The sequence below is a fragment of the Trichosurus vulpecula genome, chromosome 4, assembly GCF_011100635.1.
Source record: "Trichosurus vulpecula isolate mTriVul1 chromosome 4, mTriVul1.pri, whole genome shotgun sequence".
NCBI classification, from domain to species: domain Eukaryota; kingdom Metazoa; phylum Chordata; class Mammalia; order Diprotodontia; family Phalangeridae; genus Trichosurus; species Trichosurus vulpecula.
This window is the reverse complement of record NC_050576.1, coordinates 30,350,094-30,376,419: the sequence shown is the minus strand read 5'-3', so window position 1 is coordinate 30,376,419 and position 26,326 is coordinate 30,350,094. Positions and strand designations below refer to the sequence as shown.

Sequence of the window (26,326 nt, the reverse complement as noted above, 5' to 3'; positions counted from 1 at the left end):
AAGTTGAGGCCCACACTGACGATGGTATTTACTAAAAATGCCTTTTTCCTCCCTGTGGGCTTGCTGAATCTCTCCTCTGATCAGAAGCTAGAGGAAGAAGGGGTAGAAGTCGCAAAGCAGCAAATTTAGGCTTGAGGTTGGCAGAAAACAACCCTTCCTAGCACTTAGAGCTTATCTAACAGTGGAATGGGCTGAGATTTGGGAAGGAGCAGACCCCCTCCAGAGAGGTCTTCAGGCAGAGCCAAGAGGAGAGCAGCTTCCCAGTCTAGCATCAGGGGGACTGAGCTGGCCCAGGGGCCTTGACAAGAGCCAAACACAACTGTGCCAAGTTCCATCCTATGGAGGGACAAGAAAGAGAACAGGCGTGTCTGTAGCACACAGGAGAAGGGGCCTGTGGCAGGCGGGGTCTGGCCTGCTCCCAGAGAGCGGCTTCAGAGACTGCGTGCCCATGGGAGGAGGTGGCTCAGGACAGAGAGAGCTGACTGATGGGGCACCCACTGGATAAATGCCCTCATGGTCGGCAGCCTGGCCAGTGTCCTTCAAGTCCCAGTGATTTACCAGGGGCTTCTGAGAGAATGAGGATACCCAGGCCCTGGCCTGGCTCTAATGTTACATCTGTGTTGCCAGGGCAGCAAACACAGCCAGATCGGAATGGGAGGATCCCTTGCTAGCAATGTGTATTTCAGCAAATAATTTTACCTCTTTGGGCCTCAGTTTCCTCATGTGTAACACAGGGGTGACCACACTTGCACAACCTGCCCCTCAAAGCCACCACAGCCCTAACCTTGCACAGCCTACCTTCAGAGGTTTGTTTGGGGGAGAACAAAGCAGTATATCAGTGAGTTACCATCACCATGGCCTCCGTCTTTTTCTTCTTTCTCTTGCACTTTGCTTCATTCTCTTCCGTTTCCTCTTTTTTTATCACTACCAACATCATCTTCATTATCATATGGATACCAAGGGGCCACAGGGGCAGTAGCTCTGAGACCCTATGCTCAGCTGCTGCACATCTGACCCTCCAGGCAAGGGGGGCCTTCTCCACAGGGAACTGGGACTGCTCTACCTTTCAACACCTCAAGCTCTAATACCTTGTGGTGTCAAGTACAGATTAAGTGTCCCCCTTCAAGACCCGTGCAAGGATCCTTTGGAAAAGCTTTGAGTCTGGGCAGGGCCTGCTTGCCCCATGAACAAAGGTCACAACCTCTCTCACCTTCCCCTCCATAGGACCTTTGACCATGGGCCGTCCCCACATATCTGCCTTTGGGGCTCTGGTGGCTTTCCTCCAGCTCTGTCTGCCATCCCACAGGACTGACACAGACCATGGCCTGCCCTCCTCTCTACATGCCTGTCTGTCATCGCTCGTTGTTTTCTACAGGAGCAGCCCACTTTCTCTTCTAGGTGCCCATGCAATCGATGGTGGCTCTTAGACCAAGGCAAAGGCTTTCCTGAAATCAGGCTTCTCTTGTGGCTCACCTTGGTGAGCTCCCTCCTTGTAGTCAAAGCCAGCAACGTTCCTATGGCCAGCGCCAAGGGAGGAGCTCCCTGCCACACACACCTGAAGCCAGTCGTGAGCACACCTGCTCCCAGCATGCACTTGCCTCTCTCTCCTGGGGGACAGCACCGTTCCCTAGAACCTACTTTTGGAGCCCACCTGCCCAAAACCCACCCCTCCTCGGGACAGCAGGTGGTGCCATTAGGCAGAGAGCACCATTTGTGAGGTTCAGTAGCTATTGTTAGCAGCCAACAGGTTCGGGAGCTATTTGGAGATTGCAGATTTACATGTAACAGGTAACTTTCTTGAGCTTCAGAAGAATGAGGACACAAGCGAGGAGAGCACTTCTTCTGTGGCTAAGTGCTAAGTCCTACCTCATCCCCCTTTGGGGCTTCCTCCTATGATAGAGGGAACGTTAGCCAGCAGAAGACAAATGCTGAGGGGTCCTGCCAAGCAGGACAGCTCTGAATAAGGACCCAGCGGAGGCCTGGTGACTTGGCTGTCCAAGAACCAGCCTAGGTAGGGAGAGATCTAGCCTCCACAGAGGAGCTAGTGCAGGATAAGACCTTGGAAGGCCCCACATGAGACATGCAGGGTCTGTGGGTGGCATCGGGGGAAGGAGTGCCCCCTGGAACCTCGACCTAGAGTTGGAAGGCCCTCATCATCTCACCCAACTGAGGCCCTTATCCAAGGGCATCCATGGGACCATGAATATAGAGACAGAAGGGCCTCAGGAATCATCTAGTCGTTCTCCTTCATTTTACACATGAAGAGACTGAGGCCAGAGATGAGCTCACACACAGGTCAGCACCTAGAGGCCTTCAGAAGCCCGGGGCCAAACCCCCAACTTCAGAGCAGAGGATACTAAGGCCCAGAGAAGGGAAGGGCCTCATCCAAGGTCACAGAGAGACAGAATGGAGGAGCCTGGATCAGAAGGAAGCACCTCTGACTCCAAGTCTGCAGCTTTTTCACTGTGTCTATACAAAGCTGGAAATCCAGGTTGGAATCCTGCCTTCAACCCTTCCTGGTTGTGTGGCTCTGGACAAGTCACTGAAATCTCTTTAGCCTCCACTTCCCCACTGTCAGATAAGGACAACAGCCATATCACAAGGCCATTGTGAGGATTAACCATGAACAAATATGAAAAGTGCTTTGCAAACCTTAAACTGACACACACACACACGCACACATTTATGTGCTGCTCTTCTAACAGTTCCTTAGGAAGTGGCTCCTCTCTATGAGACTCAGTTTCCTCTATGTACAACCAACTCAACCCCAAATCTTCTCCATTAGTCAGTGGATAAGCACTTACTAAATACTTACCATGTGCCAGGCACTATGCTAAGTGCTGGGGACACAAAGAACAGCAGAAGACAGTTCCTGCCCTCAAGGGGCTCACAGTCAAATGTGGATGACAGCAGGCAAACAAGCAGGCCCAGGGAAGGCCTGGCTCACTGGGGGATGGGGAAAGGTCTCTGCTAGAAGCCAAGCTCAATATCTCTGTTTTTTCACCCAGTCCTCACATGGTCTAGACTGCAGTGACCCCACTGGCCTACAGGGTGTGAGGTGAGATGGAGAACGTGCCCGATGGCTCAGGATGTGGCCGTGGCAGCCGGGGGTCCAGGGGGATCTGCGAGGCCCCTCCCAACAGTGAGCTGGAGTGTCTGCGCCATCCCAGGAGAGGGACTGAGGGGCTCCTGGGAAGCCATGTGCACTGCCCCAGGACACAAAGGCTCACACTGAGGGCTGAGGATGGGTGTCCCAAGCTCTCTTCTTCCACTCATTTCCCAGGCACTGCCACGGTGTTCAGTTCCCTCTGCTCTGAATCCCTTCATCACCTGGCTTGCACACCATCTTGGAAAGTCAAGTCTTTAGCTCCCTCTGCTTGGAAGCCCCTAGATCTGATGAGAAAGGTGTAGGGTCCTCCCAAGAGGGACCCAGGCCAGGATCTCTGCCTTTCCCAACAGACTGTTCTCTTCTGGCCTCCTCCACCAAACCCTGATCCAGTGCCTCAATTCCCCACTGTGGCTTCCTTGTATGTGCCAGCCTCCCCATTCCAACAGAAGCTCTTGGAGGCCAAGAGTTTAGCTTTTACACCAGCGTTTTAATAATTGATGCTTGCTATTTTCAAACATAAAGCATCCAGAATCATGTTCTGCCTTTAAAAAGTGCAAATAAACTCTGTTAATGGCCACCAGAATCCTGATCACGAATCCAGGGTGGTCTGTGCCCAGGGGTACCGTGCATCTTACACATGCACACACATACATGCATGTTCCTCCATCTGTCAGGTGGGAATGGTAACAAACATCCCCCCAACAAAGCCCCTCTACTCCAGAAGCTCATCAGAGCCATGCAAGAAGGCCCCTGCCTCTGGCACTTGGGGAAAGCAGCTGAATGTGGGCACAGAGGACCTGAGTGTTCAGTGCTGGCCCTGCCATTTAATCCTGATGCTGCAAAAGAGTGGAGGCCTGGGGTTCAGATCTCACTGGTGATGCTTCAGAGTTGTGTGTCCCTGGACCAGGCAGGTCACTTGTCTCAGACTCAGTTTATTCTTTTGTAAAATGAGTGTGTTGCAAAAGAGGAGCTCTGGGTCTAAATCTTCTGGGTCTAAATCTGTGATCCTCGATCCCATTCCCTGTGGGAGCTTGGACAAATCCCAGACCTTCCCTGGTCACTGAGGATCTGCTCTAGAGCTGGAAGAGGCCTTGGCTAGCCCACCCTCCTCATCCAGAACCCATCCAGGTCGTATTGGAGTAAAGAGCAGCAAGGAAAAGAAAGAGCTTAATAAAGCAAATGGAAAACCTTGGCCAAGTGAAGGACTATCTGAAAAACCCAAGATGCCAAATGGAAATCAGAACACATATTCTGTCTGCCTCTGATGGTGCCTCCTCTCCCAGAACCCCCAGTGCAGGAAGGGGCCCAGGCCCGCCACACCTCCTTCCTCCCAGGCTGTGCTCGCATCGTCCTCTCCCATGCCCAGCTCCTTATCCTGAAGCTCACTCCAGTGCTCCAATTCACCCACTAGAAGTTCCCTGAATCCCCATGTCCTTTTCCTCAGAAGCAGACACCCAAAAGGAAACACAAGCCCACCCAGAAGAATGTCAAGGCTCTCAGACCATCCTACCTGTTTGAGGTCATCAGGCCCAACCTCCCATTTTTAAACGACACAGACATCAGCTTGGTCTAGCTGCTTCCTCCCACTCCCCAAAGTCAGTAGCCCCCAAACCCAGCTGCAGCAGGGGAATGAGTCACCCTTGCCCACATGCACACCCAACTTCAGTGTGAAGACAGTGAATATCTCAATCGGGTCCCTTCTCTTCAATTACAACTTCCATTCATCTCTTAGTAAGAGCTTTTATTCCTCCTTAGGGTGACTGAATATAGCATTTACCAACATGTGGGGCTTATGAGCTGGCAAACAAAACCTGTGGAGAATCAAACCAACCAGCAGTGATGGGCTGAGAGATCCAGAGGGACAAGTCCTCCACACAAATGCTCTTGGGGAAAGCACACAGCACCCCACCCAGCCCCCACACCAACCAAGAGAGAGAAGAGATAGAATGCCAGGGGCAGCTAAGTGGCACAGCGAGTAGAGCACTGGCCCTGGAGTCAGGAGGACCTGAGTTCAAATCCGGCCTCAGACAGTTGACACATGTACTAGCTGTGTGACCTTGGGCAAGTCGCTTAACCCCAATTACCCTGCCCTCCCTCCTCAAAAAAAAGACACACAATGCCAACACCAGGCCAAGAGACAGGATTGTGGGACTACGGCGGGGTGGCTTTCCCCAAAACGTGGCATGTTCTGCCCTGAGGACTACCAACTTAGACCAAGAAGAGATGGATTCAACCTGGAACTCACCATTTGGGGCGGCTGGTGGACTTCACCATCGGGGTCATCCCATCTCTGTAGAGACTCTTGGTCTTGCTGAAGTTAACAATGTTGAAAATCACCCTCTGAGAGACAAAGAGACAGAAGGAAACGATGCCATTAGCAGGCTTTCTTGAGCAGATGAGGGGAAGGAGAATGAGGCACTGATGAAGCCTTGCCCTGTGTCCTGACAGCCATCCAATTACTTTTACCAGCTCATGGAGACAGGCCAGGCTGCCCCTGGTTTTCTGGGCTTTGCCAAAGCTAACCAGGACTCTAGCGCTAAGTTTCGAATGGCTCTACCACAACTTAATCTAATAAGTAATGATGTGCTGGGGTTTGAATCCTGTATCTAAAACTGACTGGCTCTGTGAATGGAGGAAAAGAATACTTATGGGGAAGACCACAGCAGTGTTCACATATCTGAAGGGCTGTCCTGTGGGTGAGGGTGAGACTTGTCCTGCTTGGTCCCAGAAACCTACACAGCTCAGGTCCCAGGAGTGTGAACAAGGATCCTCCAAAGTGGGCACCTTTCTGTCGGGCTGAAACCATGACCATATTCTACATCATTATAACTTCAAATAGTAGAGGTTCTGATTCAGGAGAGCACTTCAGGAGATTCTTCATTTGTCTTATCTAAGACCTAGCTGTACAAGGAGTTACTGGGGAGCACCACAGAGAAGCAGACCTCAGTCTCTGAGTCAGGAAAAACTTTCTAACAATGTTAACTGTCTGCAAGCAGCACAGGCTGCCTGGAGGAGGAGAGGTCATGGGTTCTCCCTCCCTTCTGGAGGCTGACCTACCAGGGAGATTCTGGAGCAGGAACTCTTCACCTTTTGTGGGTCATAGATCTCCGCATCTCCTCTTTGGCAATCTGCTGAAGCCTACTGATTCCTTCTTAGAATCGTTTTTTTTTAATATAGAAAAAAATGCATAGAATTGCAAAGAAAACCATTGTAATGAAAGGTAGTTTTAAAAAAATATGTAGATATGAATATATACATATATACACATATATGTATACACATGCATGTGTACACACACACACACACACACACACACACACACACACACTTTTTACTGGACACTGCCTCCCAACCAATTCTCCATTCTTGGTAGAGAGAGAAAAAATTTCAGCAAACATAATCTCTCTCTCTCCCCACCCCCACTTCTCTCTCTCTCTCTCTCTCTCTCTCTCTCTCTCTCTCTCTCTCTCTCTCTCTCTCTTCTCTGTCCTTAAACTACTTAGAATTTTCTCATCTGTTTACATATGGTAGCCCTTCCTCTGCCCCTAGTAGATTGTAAGCTCTTTGAGGGACTTTCTCTGTCTCAGTCCAACACATTAAATCCGTGATTGTGGATTGAACTGAATGTCCATGGAATAGAATTTCTTCCTGCCAACCGTCTCCTGCCTCAAGGCCAGGCTTGGATCTGTTTCCAGAAGTCCTCATTCCCCTGCTTCTTCTGTCCATGGGACCTGTACTACATGCACTCTTATCACAAAGCTGCATCTGTCTCTCCCCTCAGCGAATCTTTCTGAAATGTTCTCTTTTTTTCTTCTTGATTCTCATTCCTGGATTTCCTTCAGAAGGATATATCTGTGAAATGAAAGGGCCATTCCAGCTCTGACATAGCGTGAGTCTATCTATAATCATAGCTCTCCTCCCACCCTGATGCTACTAAGCACATTTTCACAAGCAGTTAATTGAACGATATGGGGGAAGTGTTGGATAATTTTGTATTTTCATCCGCATTATGGGTTGCCAGGGCCAAGTAAGTCAGCTTAATAAAAAGTTGCTGAATTGAAGGATGAAATAGTGGAATAATGAAAAAATTGGAAGAGACCAGTAAAATTTCCTAAAACAATCAGTTTCTTCCATTAAGGGCAGTGGAGCCGTCACCTAACATCCCAGTCCTCAGTGTGGGGAGGAAGAAGTGGACATGATGCTCCAGAAGCAGGGAAAGAGGAAGTGGACAGGATTAAATGCCCCCAGAGGAGGCCCAAGCTGGAGGGCCACCAGGGGACAGCTGGAGCCTCCTAGTTTCTAAAAGAGGAGGAAGGACCCCAAAAGCTTAGAAATATCACTCATTTATTATTATCAAAAAGGTGACTGACACATTCTTATGCCTATTCTCCAGCCATACAGTCAGAGCCTATGAGAACAAGCTGACATGTATTGAGGATGTCCTTGATTAGGGAATGAGAAGGGAAAAGGCAGGTATTAAAAAAAAAAGATATTTACAGAAGACCACTTCTGTACAGTTCTACAATGGGCCTGAAGGGGCAGAAAAGGCAAGATCCCACTGTACCTACTGTTTGAGGATTGCAAAAAGTATTGGATTCAGTTGAGCAAAATGTCCCTTAAAGGCCCTTCTCCAGCAATATATATCCTAAAAACTACAGAGCTCGACACAAGAGGGCAAAGAGGAAAGATAAAGAATCCACCAGTCACCTCCTGAAACAAACTCCAAAATAAAAACTCCTAGAAACATTATAGCCAAAATCTAGAGATTTCAGGTCAAAGAAAAAATATTGCAAGCAGCCTGAAAAAAAGGATTCAAATACTGAGAAGCTGCAGTCAGGACTACACACCATTTAGAAACCAGCACTACAAAGGAGTGGAGAGCATGGAGTATGATATTCCAGGAGGCAAAGGACATGGGCTTGTTACAAGAATAACCTACCCAGCAAGAATGATTTTACTTTATCCCCATCCCAGCTAAAATCCCACCTCCCACAGCCCTTCCCAAAGCCCTTCATTCTTGTGTGTTCCCTCTGTGGATGATGTCAAATCTATCCCTGTATAGCTTGTTTGTACATACTTGTTTATGTGTTGTCTCCCTCATTAGACTGTGAGTTCCTTGAGGGCAGGAACTGTCTTCTGTTTTTCTTTGTATCACTAGTACTTGGTATAGTGCCTGGCTCATAGTAGGCACTTAAATATTTATCGAATGAATGCCTACAGGAGAAATTCCAGATTTTAGTGAAAAAGAAGACTTCAAGGAGTTATTGATGAAAAGACCAGATGATAAATCCAAAGATCCAAGCTTTTGAGGTAAGAACTGAACATTATACAAAAGTGGCAGAAACTAGGCATAGCCCAACATTTCACATCATATACCAAGATAAGGTCAAAAATGGATAAATGATTTAGATATAAAAGGTGATAGGAAAATGTATCTGTCAGACCTATGCATAAGGGAAGAGTTTATGACCAAACATGAAATAGAGAGCACCACAAGATGTAAAATGGATAATTTTGATTACATGAAATTAAAAAGCACAAATAAAACTAATGCAACCAAAATTAGAAGGAAAACAGAAAAATGGGGAAATTTTTAAAGCAAGTTTCTCTGATAAAAGCCTAATTTCTCAAATATATAGAGAACTGAGCCGGATTTATAAAAATAAGAGCCATTCTCTAGTTGTTAAATTGTCAAAGGATATGAACAGGCAGTTTTCAGAAGAAGAAATCCAAGCCATCAATAGTCACATAAAAATGCTCTAAATCACTACTAATTAGAGAACTTCACATTAAAACAACTCTGAGATGGCCATTAGATTGGCTAACATGACATAAAAGGAAAATGGCAAATTCTAGAGGGGATATGGAAAAATTCGGACACTAAATGCATTGTTGCTGTAGTTGTGAACTGATCCAGCCATTCTGTACTGCAATTTGGAGCTATGCCAAAAAGGCTATAAAACTGTGCATATCATACCCTTTGACCCAGCAATACCACTACTAGGCCTGTATCCTAAAAAGATCAAAGAAAAGGGAAAAGGACCTATATGTACAAAAATATTTAGAGCTGTTTTTTGTGGTGGCAAAGAATTGGAAATCGAAGGAATGGCTGAACAAGTTGTGGTACATGATTGTGATGGAATACTATTGAGTTATAAAAAAAAAAAATGACGAGCAGAATGGTTTCAGAAAAACCTGAGAAGACTTATATGAACTGATGCAAAGTGAAATGAGCAGAACCAGGAGATCACTGTACATAGTAATAGCAATATTGTAATGATGATCAACTGTGAAAGACATTTAGCTACTCTGATCAAGAGAATGATCCAAGGCAATTCTAAAGAACTCATGATGAAAAATGCTATCTACCTGCAGAGAAAGGATGGGGAACTCTAATTGAAGCATATTTTTCAAATTCTCTTTATTTTTCTTGGTTGATTTTATATTTTCTCACAACATAGCCAATATGGAAATACGTTTTGCATGACTTCACATGTATAATCAATATCAAATTCCTTGCCTTCTCAAAGACAGGAAAGGAAAAGGAGAAAGGGAGAGAATTTGGAACTCATTTTTTAAAATAATAGTCAATTTTTTTACATGTAATTGGAAAATATTTAATGAAATAAAATAATTTTTTAAAAGACCAGATGCATGTAAAAACTCTGAAGTCCAAACATAGGAGTAAAGAGAAACATTAAAAGGGTAAATATGAATGAACAATCACATGGAATTAAACAAGGTTAAACTGCTTATATATTAATATGGGGAGGTGATCCAGGTGTCCACTTTGAATTATTATCATCATATAGAGGAAGTCTAATTAGACATAAACCGGGGGGGGGAGTCTACTATATCTTTATGATATTAAAAATGGAACAGGAGAGGAAGAGATACTTCAGGGGTGGGGGGAAAGTAGGGGAGTGGAGAGAAAGGTTAAGGGAAATTATCTCACATGACCAGGGTACACAAATAGAAGTCTATACAGATGAGGAGGAAGGAGTAGAGAGAACAGCTGACATTTGAAACTTGCTCTCATCTGAACTGGTTAAAGGAGGCAATAATACACAAACCAAATTGGGAACAGAAATTCATTTCGCTTAACAGGGAAATTGAGGAGAAGGGGGAGAAGGGAGAGTTAAAAGGAGGGTAAATTAAGGGAAGAATCAGTCCCAAGCAAAACAAACTCTACCTAGGTTATACAAAAATATTTATAGCTCTTTTTGTGGTGGCAAAAAATTGGAAAATGAAGGGGTGCCTATCAGTCAGGAAATGACTGACAAGTTATGGTATATACAGTCTGTTCTACAACCCATGTTTCAAAAGTGAGAATTTGTTCCAACTTAATTGACATACTAGGGAACACTTAGAGCATAACTTGAATTTCTACTTTGCTTCTTCCCCATCTAGTAAGACCTTAAGAAACATGAAGAATGCAGAAAACTTCACAATAATTCACAAGCTGCAATGATTCTGATGCCATTTCCATGAGCAAGCTTCAGGTTTTTGTCACAGTAAAGTGACACATCAATTGCATGCCTTCCAGTGCAGTAGGACCTGTGGATGAAGGAGGGCTGGTCAGCACCCCACCATAACACGACAGCACTCCCTTCTTCCATGGCCTTGGCTGGAAGTTCTGGAACTCCAGGCCTGCCCAGCTTCCTCCTGAAGCCTGGGGCCCAGACAGAAAAACAGCCAGATGCCAGAGGAAGTCACTAGTTATTGTAGTATTTACGTATGTCTTAAGCAGTTAACACATACATAATGATGCTTCCATTTATATTAGGTTCCTACCTTCTTTTTTTTCTTTTAATATGTCACTGACAAAGTTCTGGATCACTGTGCCCAATACCATCTTCCCCATAATCTCAGTGACTTTTGATGCTCAGTTTTGCATAGAAGGGTGCTTTGGGGGGAAAATGTGTCATGTTATAGCAGAGCTGCCTATGAACGTGATAGAAGATTATCATGTTATAAAAAATGATAAGGAGCTCATTTCAGAGAAAACTGGGAAGATTTGCATGAATTGATGCAGAATGAAGTGAAAAGCACCAGAACAAAGACAACAATATTGCGAAGTCAAACAAAGCAAGACTTAAAAACCAACCTGCAGAGCTGGCCCATCTACATCTTTACCCATGTCTCCTCTTCAATATCTTGGAGAGATATTTTGGGTGGGATAGTGAAGTGAGTAAAGAACTGAAGAGAAGGAAGAGTGAGAGACAGATTTCTTTAGGGAAATCAGGCAGCACTTTAAATGACCTTGAGTTTCCCCCTGAAACAAACACCCACCTTTTTCTTAAGATCCACATTTGTCCCATGATGCTACAACTAAGATAATGTTACAGTCCCTGAAGAATTGTGGTTACAAATCACCCAAATGGCAACAGAGAGGAATGTGTTGGTTTTAAGAACATTGCAACATGTTACCAGTGAAGAATTGTCTAGAAGTGGTACAAAGGATAGCATTGGGGAACTTTTAAAAAAGTTATTACTGCATTTTGCTTTATATCATCTTCATTTCTGAATATATCCCCTCTTTCTATATTATAAGTCTTTCCTTGTAACAAATAGTTTAATTTTTTTAATTGAAGTATATTCCTGTAAATAAATCATGAAACCTCAGTTTTGGAAGGGACCTCAGTGACCATATTCTGTGATGCCTACAGGAATAAGAATCTCCTCTATGATATATCAGCAAATAGTCATCCACCCTTTACTTGAAAAAGGCCAGCAATGATGTAACTTCCTATGCCCCATCCGAATTTTGGACAGCTGTTGTGTTGCCAGCGTTTCTGGCTCAGTCCTTCTTTGCCTACATGGGAAAAACACGAAATAAAACAAAACTATCCCCCTTCCCCATTCCCTCCCCAAAGAGTTGTGTGAATGGAAAAGGATGAGAATAGAATGCCTCGTGTTATGGAGAAATTACCGAGAGATGGTAGTCACGTAGTGCCAGGAGCTCTGGAGGAAGGAGGCCAGCACCACAGGGCAAGGAAATGAACACTAGGAGCCTCTGGAAACCAAGAAAAATCAATAGAGGAAGGGCTGACATGGACTAGAAAGTTGCTGTCTTTACTGAACAGTCTTTGGCGGGATGTCTGGAAGAATCTGTTGGAGACGAGTACTCCTGCCAACCCGATGCTTTGCCAAGTTTAAAATGGATGATCAGAAGCTTTTCCTGTGTCTCCTTAACAACGGAAGATCAGCACCAAATCAGTGTGAAGACCTTTACAGGCTAGAGATAAAAGCATCTAAATGTGGCGAGGAGCAGGTTCCCAATCCAAGCATCTCTGCCATCCACTTATCTCCTCAGGAGTTTGGGGGATGACTTACGGCGCTCTGCAGGGGCGGGGTGGGGCAGAAGAAACTAGGGAGAACTCTGTCCTGGGAATCAAGGCTATGGGGAAGAAAACCACTAGACTGGGGACCAAGAGAATTGGCTCGATAATGTAGCAGCTAGTAACCTTGTAATAAGCCAATTGACCTGCCTAGGAATCCATTTTCTCCTGTCTAAAACAAATGGGTTGGACAAGATGGTAAGTAGGAATTCTGGTACCTGGAACAAATGAAAGTGAAATAAAAGCAAAAAAGGGCCCAGGACAGAGACTTGAGCCATACTCAGGGTAGGAGGGCAGGAATCCAAGGGTGATTCAGAAAAGCTTACTGAGAAAGAGCAGCCACAGAAGAGGTAGGAATCCCTAGAGAGGGGGATCATGAAAACCAGAGATAGGAACAGTAGACAGGAAGAGAAAGGGTTCAATGGTGTCAAATTCTGCAGAGCACACTCAGGGAAAGAAGAAGGGAACTGAGAAAAGGCCATTGGATTATCGATTAAGACATCACTAGAAGCCTTGGAGAAAGCAATTTCAATTGGGTAATAAGGCTGAAGCCAGAGTATAAGAGACTCAGAAGTAAACTGAGAGAAGCAAAGGCAGCAAATGTAGGAAGTTGTTACCATTATCACCATGGCTGCTGCTGTTGTTAATAATAATATTAATACTTATAATAGGAAAAACACCATCCACCCCAGGAGTCTGGCTGTGAAAGAAAAGAACTACACAGGATGATAACTTTAGGCTAGCAGTGTCAAGTGAGGATACTGGAAGAATAGGAAAGACTTGGGCATGCATGGAGGCAGCAGGAACAGATTCAGTAGATAGATGACACATGGGTAATGACTATGAGGGTTATGTCCTTATGGAGACTGAAGAGGTTGAGATCAAGCACAGGGACTGGCCCTGGTGAGAAGGGCCACCTCTCAGAGAATGGAGTAGAGGAGAAAATGGGCAATTTTGACAAGGGGTTTTGATGGGCTGAGTAGGAAAAAGAGGGAAGGTAGGGCAAATGGCCCTGTTCTTTCAGTAAAGTATGAGGCAATCAGGAATTCTGCTGATAGGTAGGAAGGGAAGGGACATGTGAGAGGAGTGAGAGGAAAAGAGGTTTGGAGCAGATACTAGGAGGAATGTGAAGGAGAGCCAACTACAGAGAACAGAAGGATGGCCTTCAAGATCGAGGACCCAGGTGAGAGCGAGGAACAGAAATCTATAAGTTACACAACTTTCTCCAGCTCTGTTCAGCACCATGTGACAAGGAGCAGAAAAGATGGATGGTGGGTCAGTGTGGGTTTGGGATTTGGAGAGGCATAAACAGGACAAGGAACAAGGAATTCCAGGAAAGAGGATGGTGCATCATTGGAATGGTCAAGTGTAGGGAGGGCAGAATGTGAAGCCACCTTAGGAGGGAGGGCCTGGCCAAAGTCACTGAGAGGTGGAGCTCATGGTGAGGATGGAAAATGGACCTAAGAAGGAGGCACAGGGAGCAATGAAACTCTAAGAGACAGTCACTTAATATGGTGGGAAGAATGCTCTTGGGGAATGAACCCAAAAGTTAGCCTCAAAGAATCTGGGTTGAAAACTGCATCTGCCCATGCCTAGACAGGTGACTTTGAACCATGGGAGCCGATGAGATCAGCAAGTGAAACAGTACAGAGGGAGAAGAGGAGACAGACCAGGACAAAGCCTTAGGGGATTCCTACCATTGTTGGACATGACATGGAAACTGAGGAGGAGCAGTCAGACAGGTAGGAGGAGAATCAGGAGAAGAGTGTCAAGGAAACTTAGGGAGAAGACAGTATCAAGGAAAAGAGGAAGAGCAGCAGTATCCAAGGCTGCAGAGACAGCCAGAAGGATGGATAAAAGGCCACGGGGATTATCCCCACTTTACAGATGAGGAAGCTGAGGATGAGTGAGATGATGTAACTTGCTCATCTGACAGAACTAGCAAAGTGGCTGAACCCAGCTGTCTTCTGCTTCCAAGCCCAGAGTCTATTACACTATCCAGTACAGTTCTTCATGTTAATCATTCCAGACAGGTTTGATAAACCTAGAGAAATGCAAAACTGTCCAGTGCAAACCCTTTCGTCTCTCAGTGGACACATCACATCCATATCTGGAAGGCAGAGACTTTTCTTGGGTCCTGTCAAGGTGGCTATTTGCCCATCTGGAAGGAGCTGCTCCAGCTGGGAGCTTCGGGTGACACTGATGGGCTACATGGATGCTAATGCACAGTCAAAGCTGGATCGTAACCATGGAAATCCATCCGAGGAAGCACAGTGAAGCAGGCTGTCAGGGAAGGATGGCTAGGAGTCCTCTCCAGAGCATCTCAACTCAAGGTGTGAGCACTGGTGGAGTGAGCAAGGAGTGGGAGATGGAGAAGATGGAGCCCACTGCGCAAGGGGCACCTGTGCTCCCCTGCCCCTCTGTGCCCCCTAGTATCTGGACATAACATGGAGGCCTAGTGTTCAAATGCAAAGACTAGGCTCTCAAAATGTAATGTTTGCCTCAAAGTAGACCTTGTACCCACACATACAGTAGAATAAAAACATCTTTAGATCTTTGTTAGAAAAAGAGAACAAAGCATCTAACCTATTTCCAAACAGGAAGAGTTGGCTCCCATCCCTAGCTTCCCCCGGCCCAGCCTAACCCAGCCCAGCCCATTATGTTCTCCCATTGCTGGAAGCTAACGAACTATTGTTTTTTATTAGAGAGATGGAGTTTATATCTTAAACAATGTGAATGTCTGTAGCTGTTTGTTTAAAAAAACAGACATCTACCATTCTAAAATAAAAGGGCTTTAAAAGTCTGTAGACCATCAATGGAGCTAATGTCCTAATTAAGAACTAGAATCCAAAAGGTTAGGGGATTATAGAATGTCAGATCCAGAAGAGACCTTAGACCTTAGATCACAGAATGTCAGGGCTGGGAGGCACCTGAGAACAGGGGATGTTAGGTCTGGGAGGGCCGTAGAGTAGGGGATATTAGAGCTGGGAGGGGCCTGAGAAAAGGGAATGTCAGGTTTGGGAGGGCCTTAGATCAGGGGATGTCAGAACTGGGAGTGCCTTAGAACAGGGAATGGCAGAGCTGGGAGGGCCTGAGAACAGGGGATGTCAGGGCTGGGAGAGGCCTTAGAACAGGGGACATCAGAACTAGGAGGAGCCTGAGAACAGGGAATATGGGGGTGGTGAGAAAGCTCAGAGGAAGGGATTCAGTCAAGTTCATGCAGCTTGTAAATGCCTCCCCCACCACAAGCTCTATGAGGAGTCCTCCACCCCCAGACCCCTACCCCAGCAGCTGAGAGCCGGGCACTGGCCTCCTTCCTCCATCATGGTCCAGCCACAGCATCTCTTCAAAAGAGGCTCCTGCCAAGAGATCCTGAGCAAGGAGACATCAGGAATGATGGATGAGCACCAGCCTCCTGCTCCTGCCTGCCTCCTCCTGGGCATGGAGCTGCAGCCAACTGTGAAGCACTCTCTTTTCCTTCTTGCTCATGTTTCTGTCCCTTTAATCCACCCAATGAGCCCCAGAAAGCTTGGCCCACAGTGATGTCAGCCTTTCCAGACATAGGGAAAACTCTGGATTCACAATGACACTGCTGCCTGCTCTTTACTGCTTCTCTCTGCCATTTTTCTACCTTCCAAATAATTGAGAATCTTGGAATCCCAGAGCCCTCCAAGTCTAGCCCTACATGATCAGGAATCCCAGAAGAGGGTACATAGTTCAACTTGTCTGTGAACAGGAATGCCTTCCACAACATTCCTGCTGGCCTCAGCAGGAATTCCTCCAGTGATGGGGAGCTTGCTACCCCCCAGAGCAGTCCATTACATTCACGGATTGCTCTGATGGTTGAGCGACTGTGTAGTATGATAGACAGGGCACTGGATGGGAAATCACAAGACCCAAGTTCGAACCTCAGATCCTCCTTGGAGTGCTTTTCTGGGCATTCGAGTCATTTGGCCTCTGAGATTTTCTTCTCCTTATCCACAAAATGAGAGAAGTCCAGAACCAATGGGCTTCAGGTCCTTTCCAGTTCTAAATCTAGAATCCTAGGAATTTCCTCCCCAAATCTGCCTCTTTGTAACTTCACTTCAATGCTCCTGGTTCTGGGCTCAGGCAGAACAAGATCAACCCTCTGTCACAGGCATGACACACATTCAGACAGCTGGCCAATCTGCTCCTGCTCAGGCTAAACATCCCCTTCCTTCAGTTGATCCAATCAAGGTCTAACCCCCTCCAGTCGTTTCTTCATTATGGGCACATTCCTTTCTAGTCTGTCACTACCTTCCTCCAAACTTGGTGCCTAGAACTGAACATGGTACACTAGATGGTGTGTGACCATGTCCCCCGTCCTCCAACACTAAGCCTAGCTTTGAAAACAAACAAACAAAAGTCATTTATTTATTTGTTTGTCAATAACATGGAGAGATGGGTTTCTTTATCAAAATAAATAAGTAAATTTGTTGAAAAATATATCTATTATTTATTGAAATAAATTTATTTAATATTTTATTTAAATTTCATTTCATTTTGTTTTCAGCTCTGAATTTTCTCCCTCCCACCTCCCCCTCTCTCTATTGAAAAGCAAGAAAAACAAAACCTGCTACGAGCATGTACAATCATGAAAACGAATTCACGCATCAGCCCTATCTATAAAAAGAACTCCAAGCCCCACAAGCCTCGATCTGCACTCAGAGGCCTTCCCTGCTCTGCAGGGAGATGGGCAGCGTGTTTCACCCCAAGTCCTCCGGACCTGTGGTTGGCCATCGACGGGAGGCCTGTCCTGATGCAGCCAGAGATTCCCCCATCGTTTCTGTGGCTGTCAGGCCGCACTGCTGGCTCCTCCTCGAGCCCAGTCAGCTTCTTTCACCAGAGCAGTTGTCTGGGTAGCCTCCCTCACCTCTCACTGGCCCCTGACTGCCCCCACCCCTCCTCCCACAGCCTACACCTGTACAGTTGTTTGATGATGCCAGGAATTGCAGGTTCAGTTCATCTGTGATTTCACCCATGTGTATCCTACCCTCAACAATGCAAGTCTCAACCAACCCGTACCTTTTCATCCTCTGTCCTCCCCTAAAGCCTCCAGAGCAAACCCATCCAACGAGGAAGGAAAGTCTAGAGGAGACTTCACAATTTCTATGAAATTCCATCTCATTCGATTCAGCCAAATGTTAGGTTAGTGAAATCAGGACGTTGGAGAGCACCATCAGCTGTGGGGTGTTAGTCCAGGTTTCAGTAGCCTGCAAGCTGAAAAGGAATCTATGTGTTGTGGCTACAAGACAAGCCAACACTAGCTTGGCATGCCCTGAGAACAAGGAGCTGAGTACACCCTGCATTCTTATCTGTTGGGGCAAAAGCTGGAAGATTCAGCTCTGTCTCAAAGGCCCCACTTTAGGAAGGGCATAGAGGATGTAAGTGAGGAGCAAGCAGAATAGGAAGACGCCAGAACCCCCTGAAGGCACTAGGGATGGAGAACTAAATGAAAAGAAGGCTAGGGGGGAGCCTCGGCACAGGCTACTTGGTTGCCTCCTCTGAAAATTCTCCCTCCAAAGAGACTCAGAACAAATTTATCACTCAGAATTCATGCATTATTAAAGCCAACACAACTTAGTCTAACTAGTTCTCATTTTAAAGATGTGAAAACAAAGACCCAGGTGGTAAAGTCCAGCAGCATCTCCCTGTGCCCTGGCATAGTGGTCTAGTCAGACAATTACTATGAAAAAGAGGAGAAGGGGGCCTCTCTGGGTCTAAGGGCTGGACTAGGTGACCACTAAAGCCCTCTACGAGGCCATGAAGCATTGAGTGCTATGGCTCTCAGAAATGCCAGCCTGTCAAGGAGCAACATCCCCCTTGGGAAACTGCTGGGGAGCAGGGGAGCCCAGCCTCCCCATTCTCTCTGGCACGGCTCTGTGCGTCACAGTCAGACAAAATGAATTGGAAAAATATCCCTGTGACGTGATAAGGCAAGCTTCACACACAGGCTGTAATTATTCTTAACCTGATTGTTCTTAAAGTTGTTTTCACAGAAAAACATCAGCAGGTCACATTTCCCATTGAATTCATTAGGCACAAATGTGCATGTCAAACATTATCACACATATTTGGGTGATTAAAAAGGAATATGTGTCAGATGGTCTTTATCCAATCACAGTTTGATCACAGTTAAGCATAACTAGGATAAATCCAACAGTGAGACTGGGCACAGGCAGACGTGTGTGCCCTTTATATTACCCACAGTTTGGGGAGCGTCTCTTAACCAGAGTGACATCTGAGGCCTTTTGCACCTCAGACACGACCCAGCTTGGCTAGGCAGAGACAGGAGGCCATGACGGATGGGCAGCGGTGGCCCCATCCAGAAACAGTCCATTTGAGATACTGAAACCAGCACCAAGATTCCTGGAGACCCTGATTAACCAAGGGCATTCCTAAGGGACTTGCTACAAACAAAAATGGGTCATTTTTTCCTATGGCATTTTGAGATCCAAAAAATTATTTCCTTAGCACAACCTCTGGAGGAGGTAGAGCAAGCAGTATTCTCTTCATCGTACAGAGGGCCAGTGAAATTGAGGGAGGCTGGGGGACTGGCGAAAAGTCACCCCAAAGAGCCCAGTATTTCTTTGCATTGAGTGCCAGTATAGACATCTGTCTCTGCAGCAGCCTGTCCCTCTGAGCTCCCATTCTGTGATTATGTGACTGAGACAATGAGTTGGATTTTTCCATCTCCTTCAAGGAAGGATTTCAGCCATCTTATTGGATTATGGGATTTGGAGGGACAAAGGACTGGACTAAAGCTACTGCACATCTCATCACACTGTTCCTGCTTAGTCTCTTTGAGCTTCACAAAAACAGGGGGAGGGAGGCGCCAAAGGACTGGGATCCAGTAGAAAGGGGTTCAAATGTGAGTGAGGTTCTGATCCTCCCGGTACTGCCACTATGACCTGAAGCAAGGACTTTCGGTCCTCTTGGAACATTCGGCCCCCTGGGTCCCTTCTGCTAATTCTGTGATGCCATCCCCATTTTGCAGAGTAGGAAGGTGAAGTCTAAAAGGTCCAGTGACTTGTCCACAGGCACCTAGAAAACATGTATCTGAGTCATAGCTCGAAGACAGGCCTTTCAGAACCCGAGCCCAGCAGACTACTGACTACAGAAGGCTTTCTTCTCTTCCAAGATCGCCTAGCCAAATCTCACACATTAGTACACATGGGAAAAATAAGCTTAGAGATGTAAAGGGGCACGCCCCAAATCTCTCAAACTCACTTCCCACCCATCTCCCAACTCCCTTTTCCTCATCTGGACACAGACAAAGAGTATCAGAGATGGAGGGGGCCCTAGAGAGCATCAGCCCCACCCCTCTCATTCTATAAATAGGAGACCCAGAGGAGGGTGGCTGGAAGAGACACTGCCTTGTGGGGCCTGGAATTGCCAAAGTTCAGCCCAAGATAGGAAAAATGCTGGGGCACTCTACAGAAAATGGGGAGTTAAGAAAAAGGGGCAAGGCATTGGGGGAGACAGCCTACAATCATTTTATCCAGGACCCAGATTCCTCTGGCAGTCTAGTTGCCTGGCTTCAAGCCCAGCTCAGCCTCTCAAGGGCCAGGTTACCTCAGGTGAGCCCCGTGCCCAGTCTGGGTGGAGAGTAAGTATGCCCTTTGATGCATGGGATCTGGCTGATCCTCCCCTCCCTGCTCCACCCTCCCTGACGACGGTCGGCCAGGCTGCTGCTGGTGCAGGGCCCTTACAGATGTTGTCCAGACTGCCATGCCTAGACTAGGGTTACTCTCACACCTCTCTCCTCCACCCATTGGGCACCACCATCCAACTGGAACACTCACTGTCCCTTGGACTAGGCCCACACTTCCCACCACCTCTGGGAAGCCTGCCTTGATTCACCTTGTCAGTCATGAGTTTTCCTTCTTCTTTCAGACTTCCCAAGGTGAATGGTTTGCCCCCTCAGATGCTCTTATCTTTAGTGATTTTGTATTAAAAATGTTTTTATCTGTGTCTTCACCCTGTCCCGAGCCATAAACATCCTTAAAGGCAAGGCCTGGCTTTTGTCCCCTTGATGTAGCTGCCGTATTAGGGAACACACCACTACAAAAGCACAGGCCCCTCTCTCAGCAGGGTAAATGTCATCAGGGGAAGGCAATCAGGGCTTCGTCCTAGGGCGCCAACGTTGCGCTTCACACTTCCTCCCCAGGCAGGCCACAGTCTCCATATCTCAAGGTTTCCTGAACACAAAGGACCCACTCCAGGGGAGGGCTGTATCCCCACACCCTCCCCACCTATCCCCATGGCACTTCTCTCTTGGGAGCCTCTTCCTCCAAATATAAGATGCCTAGGGACGCCCCCTTAGAGTATGTGGGCAGAATGGGCTCCACACCAGCACCATCTGTCCTTGCCACATGTAAAAGAATCCTTGTGACAGCCAACCCTGCCAGACACACCTGAGGCTGCCTACAAATATCTACCCCAGGGAATTTAAGAAACGTTGGGGGTCATTCCTTGGAAAAGTAACTGTAGAGTTCATGGCCTGGGTTCAACACCTATGACCTCAGAAGTCCTTGCCCTCCTGTGTGATATATAGAACTTAGACCGAATGACCTAAGAGTGCAGCTTTAGATTCCATGTTACTGGGATTCTATGAAATGAATCGATATGAATGCAATTCAATTGACCCATGAACTTCTCTCCCCATGTGATGCTTGAGAAGTTCCCTTCCCTTACCCCAGAGCAGCCCAGGACACCAGGCAGGCCCAGGAGGGAAAGGCATCCTCAGGCAGATCTCCCCAGCGCTGGCGCTTCCTTCCTTTGGCTGAGGTGTGAGGGCACAGTTGGGGGAGTTGGGGGGAGGACAAGACAGGAAGGGGCCAAGGGAACAGCTCCAGCCAACCTGAGCTCAGTGAATCTCCTTCCAAGGGACAGAGTGCTTGCAATGTGGCAGCTGGTGATGTGCCTGATACACATTTTTTATGCAGTTATGGAAATGAGGCCAGCAATGCCATTTCTGGAACGCCAAGAGAACATGCACACACACGCACGCACACACACACGCACGCACACACACACACATGAGCCCTTGTACGTGGGCACAACCATACATGCACATATACACACATTCAGAAATAGAGGGGACCTTTAGATGTTTTTCCTAGTGCTGCCCCTGCCTGAAACACCTCCAGATGCTCTCCTCTGTTCAAACCAAGCCTGCAGCAGAAGTTCTGACTTTTGCCTGAAGGGAACAAGTACATTGTCTTCTGGAAGCCTGACCAGAGAGTCCTATCTCTAGAAGGGAAGGACAGTCCCTTCCCTCTGCACTGGACAACAGTATGGAGAATACTGAGCTCTGGTCTCTTTAGGAAGGATGAGGATAAATGGGAGAGTGCAGAGGGGAGGGCAACTGGATAAAGAGGGACCTGGGGCCCAGGGCAATGGGGCAGGGCAGCTAGAGGGAAGGCCAGGAGGAAGGAAGGAAGGACAGAGCATCTCCAGGGGGATGGAAGCCTATGAGGCTTAGTGGACACGGTCCCTAAGGGCAGAAGGGGCAGGCAATGAGGGCAAGTTAAAGAGGAGCAGTTTTATCTGGACATAAGGATGGGAAAAAAAACTCTAAAATTTTATTAAGTTTTAATAAAAACTACCCTCCCTGATGATGGTCGGCCAGGCTGCTGCTCGTGCAGGGCCCTTACAGATGTCATCCAGACTGCCATGCCTAGACTAGGGTTCCTCTCACACCTCTCTCCTCCACCCACTGGTGCTTTTGTAGTGGTATGTTCCCTAATAGGGCAGCTACATCAATGGGACAAAAGCCAGGCCTTGCCTTTAAGGATGTTCATGGCTCGGGACAGGGTGAAGACACAGATAAAAAGGCATTGTGGTAAGTATCAGTGATACAGGGACAAAGGAAGGCAGAAATGCAGTGGGGCACAGTGGATGGGAGACTGGACATGGAGTCAGGTGACCTGAGTTCAAATCAGCCCTAGACACTCCCTAGTGTGTGACCTCAGACGAGGTGCTTTCCCTCTCTGTGCCATGGGGTAAGGGGAGCTTAGATGGACTGTAGGTTCCCTTCCAGCTGTAAATCTATGACCTGATGACATCGTGAGTTTGGCTAGGTCACTGGGGCTCAGGGCAGGCTTTGGGAAACAGACAGTCATACAGCTGCAATTCAACACTCACTATGTGTGAGGCCCTGTGAAGTGCTGGGGACACAAAGAAAGCTCCTGCCCTCTAGGAGGGCTTTGGATAAAAAGAGAGGAGTTGGGGGCACTGCAGGCACGGGGGAGCATGCAGGGTGGGGGCAGACTAGAGATAACCCTGGCCAGCCCACACTGGGAGCCAGCAGCCAGAAGGCATCCTCTCCCAGAAATTTTCAAACTGCCTTTAGCCATAGGTGTTCATGCGTATGCCCATTTCCCCCAAAGGACCACTGCAAGAGGACAAGAGGTTTAGATCTAGAGACAATCAAGTCAAACCCTCCCATTTCATAGACAGGATCCAAAGAAATGAGGAGACTCATCCCAAAGGACATGGCTCACCAAGGGCAAACCTAGAACTCTCATTGGCCTCCAAATCCTGGGCTCTTTGCACTGTCTCCCATCGTACATATGGGCTTCTTAGAAGCAAGGGTGAGGATGGAGACTGGATGGAGGGGGAGTGGAAGATGGGAGACTTCCTTTATAGAGCTTGGAGCCAGGAAGGAAGGCAACTGAGCACCTTCTGGGTTCTCCTCCTCCCCTTCTGTCCATTCCTTTCCAGGTATCCCTGCCTTCTCCACCCACAAATGAGGGCACATCCACTCATGGTTCTTTCCCTTGGCTAAGAATATATACGGAGATTTAAAACAGCTCTGATGACTACCTCTACTCACCTAAGAAAGTAACGCCTGGGCTTAGGAGAGAGAGTCCTAGACAGACCCAGAGTCAGAGGAATATAGTCAGAAATCCAGAGTTCTAAGGCCAAAGAAAAATCAGTGCAAGCAGTTAGAAAGAATGGATGCAAGTACCCAGGAGCCACAGAAGATTCAGCAGACATCCTTATAAAGGAAGGCAAAATGTCTAAGCTTACAGCTAAGAATAACTTACCCAGCAAAAAATGAATATACTCTCACAGCAGGGAAAACAGACCTTTAATGACATAGAGCACTTCTAAACATCCCTGATGAAAAGACCAGAGTTGTAAAGAAACACTGACATGCAAACACAGGAGTCGAGAGAAGCATAAAAAGGTCAATATGATTAAGTAAGCGTAAAGGATGACAAAAGGATAAACTATTTACATTCTTAAATGGACAGAAGACACATGCACATCTTCAGACCTCTATCAGCATCTGAGGTCATAGAGGGAGTCTAATTAGACAAAGGACCTAAAAATGAATCTGTTATGCTTTGATGATCTTAAAAGAAGAATGGAAAGGGAGGGGAACTGGAATACATTGGAAAGAAGGAGAAGGCAAAGAAAAATTAAATTAGGTGAAATTACCCCAGATAATCAGGGTATTAAAAGAGAAGTCTATACAACAATGAGGAAGGAATGGACTAGGTGACATTTGAACCTCACTCTTATCTGAACTGACCAAAGAAGGGAAGAAAACACACACAATAGAGTTACAGGAATATATTTCACTCAGTAGGGAAACATAAGGGAAGGGGCAAGAAAAAGGGGGTAAATAAAAGGGAGAGCAATTTAAGAGAGGGATTAGTCCTAAGAAAAATAAACTCTTAAAGAGGAGGGAGAGAAAGAAAAAAATAAGATAATAGGAAGGAGGGAAATATGCATTTATCAAGTACAACTATGAAGGTGGATGGGATGAACTCATTTATAAAATGGAAGATGATAGCAGAATGGATTAGAACAGGGGGTCAGCAAATTACAACCCTGGGCCAAATCCAACCTAACATTTGCTTTTGTATGGCACATGAGCAAAGAATGGAAATGTAAAAAACATTCTTAGCTGCTGGTCCATGCAAATGCAGGTGGTGGGCCAAAGAGAAACCAGAATCCAACAATATGTTGTGTAGAAGAAACACATTTGAAAGAGAAAGAGACACACAGAGTTAAAATAAGAGGATGGGGCAGAATATATTATGCTTCAGCTGAAGGGAAAAAAGCAGGAATAGCAAATCACGATTTCCAACAAAACAACAGCAAAAATAGACCTAATTCAAAAAGATAAATAGGGAAAACTATATTTTGCTGAAAGGTACCATAGAAAATGAATTCATATCAATACTATACATATATGCACCAAATGGCATAGTATATAAATACTTAAAGGAAAAGTTAAAAGAGTTTCTAAGAGAAATTGACAATAAAACTATAATAGTCAGGGACCAAAATTTTCCTCCCTCAGAGCCAGATTAATTTAATTTAAAAATACACAAAAAAAGAAGCTAAATAGAATTTTTGAAAAGTTAGATATGATAGACATGGAAATTAATGAATGGGAATAGAAAGGAGTATACATATTACCAATGATATTCATAGTACCTTCCCCAAAACTGGTTATATATTAGGAATTACTATCTCACAAACAAATGCTAAAAATCAAAAATATTAAATGAATCTTTTACCAATGGCAATGCAATAAAAATTATGTTCAATATAGGGCCTTTGTGATAGACTAAAAATTAATTTGAAATTAAATAACTTAATTCTAAAGAATGGGTAGATCAAAGAAAAAAACCAAAGCAACAACTATTTCAATAAAGATAATGACTACAATGAGACAAGCCACCAAAATTTGAGGGGTGTACCCAAAGTAGTAATTAAGGGAAATTTTACACTTTTAAACATTTTCATCAATAAAGAGAGAAAAAGCAGATTGATGAATTCAGCATACAACTGAAAAAAATGAGAAAACCAAAGTAATTACCCCCAATTAGACACCAAAATAGAAATCCTAAAAATGGAGAAATTTACAAAACTGAAAGCAAAAAATCTAAAACACTGAATTAATAAATAAAATTAGAAGCCATTAAAAAAAAACACCAAAATAGGTAAATCATTAACTAACTTGATTAAAAAAGAAAACAAATTACCAGAATCAAAAGTAGGAAAGGTGAATTGATAACCGGTGAAGAATAAAAGAAATTATTGAAGCTATTTCATCCAAATATCTGCCAATAAAACTGAAAATCTAAGTGAAATGGATGAATATTTATAAGACATAAGATGCTCAAATTAATGGAATAGGAAATAGAAGCCTTAAATAACCCTCTCCTAAGACAAAGATGGGAAAATCAACTGTCCAGACCAAGTAAGTGCACACTGAAGGAGTCAGGACTTCAAAGAGCACTATCTTGAGAAAACTGAGGGACTATTTTACAAAATGTCAAGATATTTTGAGACATACTAAAGGAATACTTTTGGATTAAAGGAACTAAGTAGTGTTGTACTAGTATTATACTAAAGGAAATGAGATGTACAATAGGGTGGAGAACAACAGAAATTACTACAACCCAGAAAAGATGATCAATACAGAACTGGGATGTAATGGGAGTCTGTCTGGTGCATGTGCAGACCACATCAGCTTATGATAGAAAAAAAGGCCCGAAACATCCAGGACTACCCCTCATACCACTTTGTCTACGAATGAATCAAATATTCTTGGGGGGGGGGGCAAAATCACAGACTTGAAGTGAAAAAAGATAAAGGGGAATATGTGATGTATTTTAATCAAGCCAAAGGCCAATGATGAAGGCAAAGTAATTTTTGTAGTCTCACAGGAAGAAGAGTGCCAATGGGAGAATGGGTGAGGAGGTAAAGAGAGGAACTGTAACAGGGATGGGAAAAATCTCATTTCAATGGTGAGAGAGGGTCCCACTAAAGAATAATCCCATGGGGACAGCAATATATTTTATAATAGAAAATGGGGACATTATAA

General features: G+C 45.6%; 1 protein-coding gene across 2 annotated transcripts in view; it reads right to left on the bottom strand.

The window, feature by feature from the left end:
* AGBL4 (ATP/GTP binding protein like 4) overlaps positions 1–26,326 on the bottom strand; it is a 799,994-nt gene that overhangs the window by 414,511 nt on the left and 359,157 nt on the right. For both annotated transcript variants that reach the window (XM_036757917.1, XM_036757919.1), the window contains one exon: positions 5,355–5,449. In XM_036757917.1, coding sequence (XP_036613812.1) covers positions 5,355–5,449 — 95 coding nt within the window. The remainder of the gene's footprint in view (positions 1–5,354; positions 5,450–26,326) is intronic.